General features: G+C 34.1%; 1 protein-coding gene across 9 annotated transcripts in view; it reads right to left on the minus strand.

Moving 5' to 3' along the window:
• Nucleotides 1-12323, minus strand: part of DGKB (diacylglycerol kinase beta) — an 875335-nt gene that overhangs the window by 530421 nt on the left and 332591 nt on the right. For all 9 annotated transcript variants that reach the window (XM_059885674.1, XM_059885677.1, XM_015468340.3 and 6 more), the window contains one exon: nt 3353-3426. In XM_059885674.1, the coding sequence (XP_059741657.1) occupies nt 3353-3426 (74 nt within the window). The remainder of the gene's footprint in view (nt 1-3352; nt 3427-12323) is intronic.

Consider the following 12323-nt stretch of genomic DNA (forward strand, 5'->3'; position numbering starts at 1 on the left):
TAAAATTAAATATCTTTTCTTAATAGATCCTTGTGTAATTTACAAATTGGACCACCCTAACAGAAATGAAAGTTATTTATCCCGTATATATAATGGTTTTGGACACTTTGTATGTATGTTAGTGAAGACTATGCTCCCATTTGCTTAATTACTTCACATAAACAATCAGCTTGATGAGCTAGCTCACAAAATTTGCTAAACTATTTCACCAGGAACATATCAAACAATTCATTTTTTTCTGAAATAAATTAATCATTGTATAACCAATGCAATAGAAATGTTTCTAAGTATACACACATCCCATATCAGAATTCTGAGGCAAAATATCACATGTAAAGAAATATATTTAGTTTTTAAAATTAGTTTTTACATACATGTGAAAATATTACTATATATCTTAATGCATCCATCTCATGTTTACTGATAGGGCTTCCTTGATAGCTCAGTTGGTAAAGAATCCACCTGCAATGCAGAAGACCCCAGTTTGATTCCTGGGTCGGGAAGATCCCCTGTAGAAGGGAAAGGCTACCCACTCCAGTATTCTGGCCTGGAGAATTCCATGAACTGTATAATCCATGGGGTCACAAAGAGTTGGACATGACTGAACGACTTTCACATACACAGACACATTTACTGATAGAAATCTTCAAATATCTGTTTATATCGTCCCACTTCCTTGAGCAATACCCTTGCATTCTAGATCTGGAATAATGATACCACCCAGTATCTTAAGAATGATTTTAGTCATCTCGGGACCTCTTTTTCCCCAGCACCCGAAACAGAGGACAATCCTGTACCTTCTGAGTAATGTCTACCATACCTGGTTATTCTATCTCATGCCTTACTTCAGGCTTTCAAGTTCTCTCACCAGATCTGTGAAAGTCTTGCCTATCCAGCCTTCTTCTGTACTGCTACTTAAGTACAGTCATGCTGTTTTCAAGAAGAAAAATCACTGCCAGTCAGGAAACTTATATAATATTTTATTATATTTTCTCATCTTTCTCCTTCTTCCTCTTAAATTTCAACCCCAATGAATATCTTCTGGCTCCTTACCAAAACAGCACACCCATCCACAATTACGTCTTTTTTCTTCTTTTACCTAATACCCACTTAGAACCAACTCAAAAGCTAGACTTTTGAGTCTTCAGAGACAATCACTGTTTTCCTCTGAACTTCCATGGCACCTTTATTTTAAACACTCTTAACTTCTACCTTGGGGTTATTATAGAAAATCTATTTATGTGTCTGCCTTCCTGTAGGACTGTATCTTCTGTCTCATCCCCAGTTTCTAGCAGAGACTAGATTCTCTCAAGTGTTGCCATCTAAATGATGTGTGAGCACTTCCACAACTGTTGATGGGTATGGGAAACTACCTATGTGTGAATATTTATTTCTGTGACCTTTTCCTGTTTACCTAATACATCAAAGAAGAAAATCTACATATTTTGAAAGGAAAACCCTGAATGCTGTGCTGTGTGCTTAGTCGCTCAGTCATGTCTGACTCTTTGTGAACCCATGGACTGTAGCCTGCCTAGGTTCCTCTGTCCATGGGGATTCTCCATGCAAGAATACTGGAATGGGTCGCCATGCTCTCCTCCAGGAGATCTTCCAAACCCAGAAATCGAACACAGGTCTCCTGCATTGCAGGTGGATTCTTTAGCATCTAATCCACCAGGGAAGAAACATATTTTGAAAAGAAAACCCTGAATAGAATCCCCTTATTTGTGAAAGATGGCTCCTATGCATTCAGGACAATTTATGATCACACACATAATAGATCTCTTTTAAACATATTTACAGTTCTTTTGACTTTAAATGGTCCTTGTTAGTGCATAAAGGACAAAACGTGAGTGTGCATACAGGAGAACTCAAATATCCTCCTTGCCCCATTAAATTTAATTTATTGATAATTTCAGTGTATCTATCTATATTTTTTAAGGAATTAGTTTTAACTACTGGGAAAAGAGAGAGAAAGATATTTCATTTAAGGGTCATTTGGCATGATTAACGTTATTTTAATTTGAGGGGGATTTTTCCATTTGAAAATTCTTTTCACTTTATACTCTGTTTCTAATTTCAAATATGAATTTTAGCCTCATCTATTGCTTTGTGAAGAGTGTGCTTCTTTTCAAGATATCTATAACATAAACAACAAACAAACTATGAGTAGTAAAGGAAGAAATGATTTTATCATCATCATTTACTATTTCATGTGTCTAAAAGAAGGCAACTAGTCTCTTTAGTAAAACATTATAAACACTTTATATCAACAAGCCACTAGTTATTTAAAATAATTTCTATCATATTTAGCAGAGTTTAAAATATATATGTATCATGATAAAAAGGGAACACTTTTTAAGCAGAAATAATATTTTATTGAATGGAAAATGACCATTGTTCATTTAACTGAAATAAAGTTGGAAAGTTAAATGATAGGAAAGGAAATTACTTTTCAAAATTCCATTATTCATAGAAACATTTTAACTTCATTATTTGGTAAAACCACAATAGAAATTTCTATTTTATTATCATAGTGTTTGTGTGAGTGCTTTTATCTGATTGCTCATTTTTTAGCTGGGATCAGTAAAAATTTCTAGAAATTATTAAGGTAACAGGTAACAACTAAATTTCTGTTTATGATACTCCTTAGGATGACATAAGATTTATTCTTCGGTGTGGCAACTTTCATATCTTTAGTAATTATTATAATTTAATCATTAATTTTACAAAAAGGAAAAAAAAATAGTGTCCACAAGAATACTGAGACAATACGTAATGCAGTTCATTATTATTATGAATAAATATACTATTCTTCTCCAGTGTATATGTCATCATGTTCTCCAAACACACATGCAGATAATCATTAAAATATATTTTGTCTAGAAGCTGAATGTGAATTCTGTTTCTTACTACTGGGCAGGTGATGAATTCCGTTCCTTACTACTGAGTGATGATTTACCTGAAGTCACCTGTTGATCATCTAGAGAACCAATTTTCATCCAACCGTATTTATGGGCTGTGCTATATGCAAAGCTCTTTGTTAATGGCTAGGGAAGTCATAGGGAGGGTGGAGAGAATTCAGATATCTGAGATATGATAATAAAATCTCTACAAATGGCCATTACTATATTAAAATTTCACTGTAAAACAGGGAGAGATTATACCAATATACATTGTTACACAGATATGACAGCACCATTTATTTCACATTAAAATTACTGAACCATGAAGGATAATAGTTTTAAATGTTTTTATACCATAAATTTAGTTTCTCTTTTCACATGTATATGACATAGTAATAAAGCTGATTTTTTAAAAAATCAGTAAATAAAGCTGATTTTTAAAAACATACCGTTCTCCTTGCTTCCCACCACTTTTGGGGTTCACAAAAACTAAAAGTGGATGAGTACCAGGAACTGGAGTGATCTAGAAGAAAAGTTGAATATGTGGACAAATTATTTACATTAGATATAAAGAGAACTCCTTGTTATTTCTACTTTACTGCTAAGTCACTTCAGTCGTGTCCAACTCTGTGCGACCCCATAGACAACAGCCCACCAGGCTCCCCTGTCCCTGGTATTCTCCAGGCAAGGATACTGGAGTGGGTTGCCATTTCCTTCTCCAATGCATGAAGGTGAAAAGTGAAAGTGAAGTCGCTCAGTCCTGTCCGACTCAGAGCGACCGCATGGACTGCAGCCTACCGGGCTTTATGACATTCCAATTAGCAAATTCAAGAATATGGTTCATTTGTCCTGTAATGAGGAGATAAACAGCACAGATAGATAATAGATACTAGATCTATTTAATAACCTAGTTAAATCCTGTGCTTTGTCTCCATATGTATCAACAGGAATACCCACTCCACTAGAACAGGGGCAGAGGGTAAGGCAGGTATAATATGAAAAGAGAATAACCTCTCAGTAGCTATGAGATGAAAACAATAGATCCAATTGTGGGACACTAAATAAACCACCTAGAATAAAGCAGAATATAGTGGGGAAGAAAGTTAGGAAAGAAAGAGCTCAAATTAGAGCCATCTTAGAAATGATCCCTACTCCAGAGCTTTGTAGCACATTTGGAATCCATCTTCCCAACGACTTGTGAACGAGACTCTAAATAGATCGTTTGGGGCCACTTTCAGCCTGAGTCCCCATCTGCACAGTAAATTCCTCAATGCTTTCTTTTCCTACTTGAGAAGCAGAATGCCAGTTAATCCAGGCTACTTGCTAAACAGGAATTCATTAAATTGACTGAGTCCCTATATGCCATGCATTTTTCATCATTATATACTCGATTTAATCCAAAAAAGTGCCTGTCCTAGTGGAGCTTATAATCTGCGAGAGAAACATGAGAAACAAACAAATAAATATATATTTAGCAATGAAAAGTATCACCAGAAATAAAGCAGGTAAGGTAATAGCATTTCATTGATGAGGGGGAGAAATCATCTTTTGATAGAGTGGCAAAGAACATTTGTATTTTGTTCAAGTTCAATGTTAAGAGATAAGCTCTTTTAAATAAAAGTATTTCTATTCAACGTATGACTATAAAATTCCCATTTAAACATAGTTTGATGATAATATTTTAATAATAAAACATGCAACTAACATAATTCTCTAAATAAATATTAAGTTGAAAGGTTTTAGATCAGTCTACTTTTTGAAAGTAGATTCAAAATATCCTTTATTGCTCTGGTATTTTTCCCTTAGAAAGTACCTGAAATATTCATTGAGGAGATTAAAAACAACCATTTCATTATATCATATTTTTTCCTTTTGCTTGTTAAATAATATGTTAAAATATCCTACCAATCTATTTTCTTCTAATTCTTGTGAAATGCCATTTTTCTAATGATTATAGGCACTGAGAAATTGGTGACATCTTCAGATGGTATGAGGAGGTTGAATAAAACATTCACAGTTCTTCTACTCGTATTTAACTTGTTCTTCTCACAAGCTATTTTTTCTGACTCAGTTTTACTTCCCTTTGTAAAGAGGGCACACAGATTTTGTTTCTGATTAGTCTCTCTTTCAGTTGGGAGATGAGATGGATGAGCTGAACCTGGAGTAACTTCCCAGCTCTTCTCCCCTGAACTCCATGAGCTCAATTATTACTGTACAGAAGGTGCCTCCGAGGTTAAGCCATTGTGTTACAAACTTGCAGTGTGTCTTCCTCTCTCCTTCATTAAAAGCTGAACACCAAAACACACCTCTGACAACCAGTATTCAGTCTCCTTTACTTCTCACTCTATTACAAATCAGATGGAACTCCTAACATTTTCACATGCAAAAAAGTAACAGATTTGGGAGAATGGCATTGAAACATGTAAAATATCATGTATGAAACGAGATGCCAGTCCAGGTTCAATGCACGATACTGGATGCTTGGGGCTAGTGCACTGGGACGACCCAGAGGGATGGTATGGGGAGGGAGGAGGGAGGAGGGTTCAGGATGGGGAACACATGTATACCTGTGGTGGATTCATTTTGATATTTGGCAAAACTAATACAATTATGTAAAGTTAAAAAAAAAAGTAACAGATGTGGATCTTAGTTGATTTTTTAACTTAATTTAAATGGTCCTTATTTTTAAATGGAAGTAGCATTCTCAAGGTAAATAAAAAATTTTAGGAAAACATAGCATGAACCCAAATACTAAGTTAGGGTAATCATCTCAAAATTCAATCTTCAGCTTACCATTACATGAAATTACATTACATTTATTTGGGCAAATTTTCTATCACTTGAAAATATATCCTGGAATGTCTTTCAGAAAGGTTTATTAATTGAAATGTTGAAAGACATATTATGATTTATCAAAAAAGGTTGGTATCATGCTACAGAAAATTGTGTTCTGAGGAAACAGTATTACGAAGATCCCACCAGAATATAGTATAGTCTGTTGTTTAGTCACTAAGTTGTATCCAACACTTTTGTGACCCCATGGACTATAGCCTGCCTGGCTCTTCTGTCTATGGGATTTCTCAGGTAAGCGGGTTGTCATTTCCTTATCCAGGGTATCTTCCCCACCCAGGGATCAAACTCGTATCTCCTCCACTGGTAGGTGGGTTCTTTACTACTGAGCCACTAGGGAGGCTCCAATACAGTCTGCCGAGGATCTCAAGATACAAAAACCTAGATGGCATTTTTAGGAGTCAGTAGATGGATATAATTATGTCAAATAGATTAAAAAATATGAGAGAATCTAAATAAAGAATTTAGGATAACAATGATACTCTACAAGTCACAAAAGTTAAGTACCGAACAAATGGAAGAACAGAAATAAAACCAAGTTATCAAACTTTTCCTCACATAGCCCCTTACCATAAATTAGACTTGTAAAATAATACTATATAAAAATAAAACATTAAACACTTCAATATTTATTTGTAAGTTATCAGAGACTACAGAATAGTGCCTATTTGACAATTATTCTAACAGATAAGTCACCTGACCTAACATAACTTCCACTGAAGGAGCAATATGCAATTCCCTATCAGAACCACAGAAATTCTGGTATTATGGGATCATTTAACAATGGTGGTATTTATGTATGAAATGTGATGGTTTCAGGCAAATCAGCATCTTTTTCAATGCTCATTCAGAAAGCTTCAGAATTCTGCTAACCTTTGTTACTATAAAGGCTAGCATACTAAATTTGGGCCAGGAGACCAAAGACAGTGTTTTTAGATTTGAGAGCCAAAGACCTACAGTACCACATAGCCATTTTCAAGTCTGGTGCGTTAAAAACAAACAACTACTGTGTTCTCTTATAGTCCTGAAGTAAGAAACAGCAAGCTCTGGGAGATGGTGAAGGACAGGGAAGCCTGGTGTGCTAAACTCCATGGGGTCGTAAACAGTCAGATGTAACTGAGCGGCTGACCAACAACAACGAAGCCGCATCTCAGTGACAGAGACTCTAATTTGTAAATTAATTCTCATATTCCTCTTCATCCTTAGTAAAAGAACCCCGGGCTTTTAGGATTGCCTACATATGAGAACATTCTCTTCTATAAACATAACACAACCATAAAAATCAAGAAGCTAGCATGATTCTGAACTAGTTTCTTTTGTTATAAAAGCATTACTGAGACAACTGATGAAACTAGAATGAAATCTGAAGATTAGATAGCACTAATGCATCAATTTTACATTCAAGTTCACTAATTGTCTCTTGAATTGTACCTAATGTAGTCTTTAACAGGACACATTCTGAATTTTTACTTTTATATAATAACTCTGAAATAAAATATAAAAGAATTACTTTGAAAACTGATTTACTGTCATTCTAAAATCTCATATGCATTTTGTTATAGATTTTAGTGGGATGGGAAAGAGTAAGACAAAAATACAAATATTTTTAAAATTCTGTTGTGCCTGTGTGTGTGCTCAGTCATGTCTGACTCTTTGTGATGCCATGGACTGTAGCCTGCCAGGCTCCTCTGTCCATGGAATTTTCTAGGAAAAAATACCAGAGTGGTCAGCCATTTCGTACTTCAGGGGATCTTCCCAACTCTTTGACTTTGGAAGTAAATATTTATATAGCACTTGAAATAATTTCAAGTGGCTGCTGCTGCTAAGTCGCTTCAGTCATGTCCGACTCTGTGCGACCCCATAGACGGCAGCCTACCAGGCTCCCCCATCCCTGGGATTCTCCAGGCAAGAACACTGGAGTGGGTTGCCATTTCCTTCTCCAAGTGGAATGATATATAAAATAGATGAAAAGCAAATTACTCTGTCTGATGTGTAAAAGAACCCTGAACCCGTTCTCAGCTTCCCATCACACCACTCTTGTGCTTGAGATATGTCTATGGAATCCTTCTCAAAGCAGTCTTTAAAAAAACAAAAACAAAACATTGGGAATGGGTAATACAGTATAGCAAAGAAAACACTGATGCTGGGAGAAAGTGTTCAGGAATATTTTATAGCAAGTGTGATACTTGAAATCCTGCAGAATGGTTCTAAATTAGGTGTGAAGGCACTACATGCAGTAGGAAACAGTTCATACTGGAGTCTCCTCTATAAAAATAAATCACTCAAGATTGCATTTACTCATGTAAAGGAGCAGTTTCAATTATATATTGCAAACACTTTAGAATATGGCTTTAGGGTCAGACTGGTTTGGGATCCCAGTTCAACCATTCTCTGAACATATGCTCTCTCTTTAGCGAATTCATATGTGATGGTATTAAGTGCAATCAATATACCTTTCTGTCCCAAATTCATATCTACTCTCACCCCTGAATTCTAGATTCACATATCTGTCTGCCCAGTCAACACTTCTATTTGGATACTGAACAGCATCAGATATTTTACTACAAATTTTATTTATCCAGACCCTCTCCATCTCAGTCAATGGCAGCTCCATCATTTCAGTGCCATGGGCCAAAGTTCTTGGCAATGCCCCTACTCTTCACTTCTTAATGAGACCAATCTCCCTATCTTACATAAATTATAGACAACGCCAATTCTCAGCCCTGACACATCTTATCTTATTCAGTTCCATATTTTCATTTATAACCGAGCACATTTTATATATATGGAGACCAGAACTCATTTTAGGGGTTGTTATAATACCCAAAATATAGAATAGGAATTCCGGACTTAAGAGACTTAAAATGACAATGAAGAGCTGATTATCAGAATCAGTAAGCCTGAGGATCCCAAAGTGGACATACATATAATCAAAGAAAAAGAATAAATTTGATACCCATGCTCTACATTTCTGTGTAGTGCATATATGCATGTGTAGTTTACAGTTTGGGGAATTATAAGAATGAGATCATTGTAAATAATAAAAATGGTAGGGAAAGAGAAAAGCAGTTGTGGTGGGGACAACACTAGTTCACTTTTAGGTATTTCATTATAAAGGTTCCTCTTTATTTTTTGCTAAGAGTATTACACACTATAGACTTTTTGGTTTGTGACACATTCAGAAATTTTTCTCGAATATTTAGGGACAAGGTAACATCGGCATAATACAGTTTGAACAACTGTTCTGTTTTTCTAATTGTTTGTTCTCATGTAGCTAATCATCTGTATTTTCACATTGCTTGCACATTTCAGTTACATTTGATCATATGTATTAAATGTAAACCTATGGTGTGAGCGATGACAAAGACGGAGTGCCTAACCACCTCTATTTGAAGTCCCCTAGGACTCGGGTTAATTAATGAGACTCATCCTAAGGTTATACATGATCTATTACTTCCTCTAATTAGAAATAATAATCCTGATCATTATGCTGGTTAGCTGGAAAGAAGTAAGATGAATGTGCTTAACTGTGATTAATAGTCTATAAGCCATGTAGATCTCTTCTGTCACTGAGTTATATGCAAACCGGGCTGCAACTCAATGCTTTTCGGTGATATATATTTTTATAACTCGCAGAAAATTAATTTTCTGGAAGATATTTTTAAATTTTGTGACAAAGAATAAGCATTTTATTATTTTAAAATGGATTACCACAACAAAAAATATTTTTCTATTTTGTATGAAATAGCTATCCAATAATTTATTGTCTACTTTTTAAATATTTTCTCCCAAATTATGTGAATACATATGTGCATCATATTGTAGTCCATTCTGCTGAGGTGAAAGAGACTGCATGTGAAAGTGAAAGTGAAGTGATTATGTACAAATATTTTTAAGACAAAAATTAAATAGCCTTCATTTTCTGATGGCCTTCATTCTCACCTCACTAACTGAGAGGCCCTAGGAATAATTTTACTTTAGAACATCAATGTATTCATTTTTAAAGTGGTAATAATAATATTTATTATATGTTGGAGACTTAAGAATTCATAATTATCTCAGACATCATTGAGAAGGATCACTTAATATTCATAAAACAGTATTTACTTACTGATGTGTTATAAGGGCTGATGCCTTCCCTTTGCTAACCAACAAATTTACCTGACAATTTTATATGTCAAAGAGAACTATAAAGTTATTATCTGGTTAGAAAAAGGAAACACATACACAGAGAAAGTTAATCATCTATTTTTTACATGATTTAGTTATAATAAGATTGAAAATTTTACATCCTTTAGAATAAAAAAGAAAATACATCTTATATTGCTACGTCAGTTTAAAGTCTTGGTTTTGATGTTTGAGTAAAGACAGGTGTAACTATAGAAATATTAAGAAAGAGACTAAAGCAGTTATAATTCTAGCACTTTCAAATTTTTGTTTCAAAATTTGCAAAAGTAGTACATGGAAGAGCAAGGAGGTCAGAAATTTAGCATTTCTAGACCTGTTAAAATTTGTTAACCAAAGGAACAGGGATATCAGGAATGTAACACAAACTCTGAGTCTGATGGCCTTCATTCTCACCTCACTAACTGAGAGGCCTTAGGAATAATTTTACTTTAGAATATCAATGTATTCATTTTTAAAGTGGTAATAATAGTATTTATTATATGTTGGAGACTTAATAATTCATAATTATCTCAGACATCATTGAGAAGAATCAGTTAATGTTCATAAAATATTATCACAGTGGCTAGCATAGCCTGTTTAACAAATGATGCATGTTTCCCATCTATGTATGTTGGAAGTATGTTGTGAAATATATTTGTGTGAAATATATTTGAATTTTAAAATGTGTGAAAAATATTTAAATTTCAAAATTAGGTTTCCTTTTGTTATTTTCATTGCAGGAACCCAGAGTAACTAAAGATTTAAACTAACCAATATCATCAATTGACCTATTAAAACTACAAATGTTGATTTTTTTTCACTAAAAATTTCACAGGATCACTAAACTTAAAGTTTTTGCTACCATAATTGTGGATAAATTTTATATTTGGGACTTTCAATGAGATTGCTTAACACACAAGTATGCCTTTAAAAATGTGTAGAGATTGATTTCCTCTTTTGATAATTAACTTCTATACTCTCTAACCAATGTAAATAATTTTATCTCTCAGAATTTCCTCTTTTTACATCTGAATTTAATGATTCATAAACAATTTTCTATTCACAATATGTTTTATGATGACAAAAAATCAGTAATCGGATTATCAACATGTAAGCAATAATTATTGTTTTCAGTGAGACACTCAAAAAATGAAAAAGAAAGCATTTACGCAACTACCATGTGATCTCAACTGTCCTTGCAAACGAAGGACATAAAAGACATAACCCATAGAACCACAGATAAAATAATAAGTGAAAACGATATAAAATAATATATATTGAATTGAGGTATGTAACATACTATATCTTTGCGTGGTAAGAGGTTGGTAAGTTTTCTTGGAGCACGTGAAAACTGCAGCATATTCTTAAGGAAAAGAGTTAGAAATTGGAAGAGAGAAACATACAGATAGGAAAACAAAACAAAAATGACTTCAGAAAACAAAACAACAACAAAAACTTAATCCATAGATTAAGCCAAGTTCTTTGAGTGTGTTCATGTTTGAAAGGGACACAGGTTCAATTCCTGGTCCAGGAAGATTCCACGTGCCATGGAGCAACTGAGCTCAGGGGGCCAGAACTACTGAGCCCGCATACTACGACTGCTGAAGCCTGAGTAACTAGAGCCTGTGCTCTGCAACAAGAGGAGCCACCACAATGAGAAACCTGAGCACCACGAGAAGGAGATGCCCCTATTCTCTATAACTAGAGAAAGCCAGCGCACAGCAACGAAGACACGGCACAGTCAATTATTAATCAATTAATTAGTACTAAACATTTCAAATATAGATGGTAAGAAATGTTTCTCTTGATGTCAGGGACCCCTAGGGGTAACTCAGAGATTTTTAAAGGACTAAGAACATGATTTTGAGTTACCTGTGTTAAACTAGATACACATATGCAGTTTCAATGTCAACTTAAAACACTGGAAGATATGGATAAATTATAACGGATTCTTTATTTTTATTATTGATTTGAAAAAAAATTCCACACAGAAGAGGTCATTTTATTATTTTCTGAAAACATTTTTTCAGTCAAAATGACTTCCAAATAGATAGAATAATATATATAGGGAGAAAGTATGCTTGTAAATAAATGATGCATACATATATAACAAATGTGTATATTTAATAATAATTTGCAAAAGCTTCAGATTGACAAAAGATCTCTTATAAATTTGAGTTTAAATGAAGACAAGGGCATAAATGATTAACCTAATCAGAATGTCACTTTCTCAATCAACTATAAAACTGACATCTTGATAAATTAATAAAAATGTTTCTAAAATTATCTACTGAACAAATTTTCACATTAAATAAATCTGTTGATAGCTGGACATATGCCCTTCTAAGAGCACCAAAGTAACAAATATGAAAGCTATGAAAATTTGGATTAAAATAATCCTAC

This window comes from Bos taurus, chromosome 4 (genome assembly GCF_002263795.3).
Source record: "Bos taurus isolate L1 Dominette 01449 registration number 42190680 breed Hereford chromosome 4, ARS-UCD2.0, whole genome shotgun sequence".
Lineage (NCBI taxonomy): Eukaryota > Metazoa > Chordata > Mammalia > Artiodactyla > Bovidae > Bos > Bos taurus.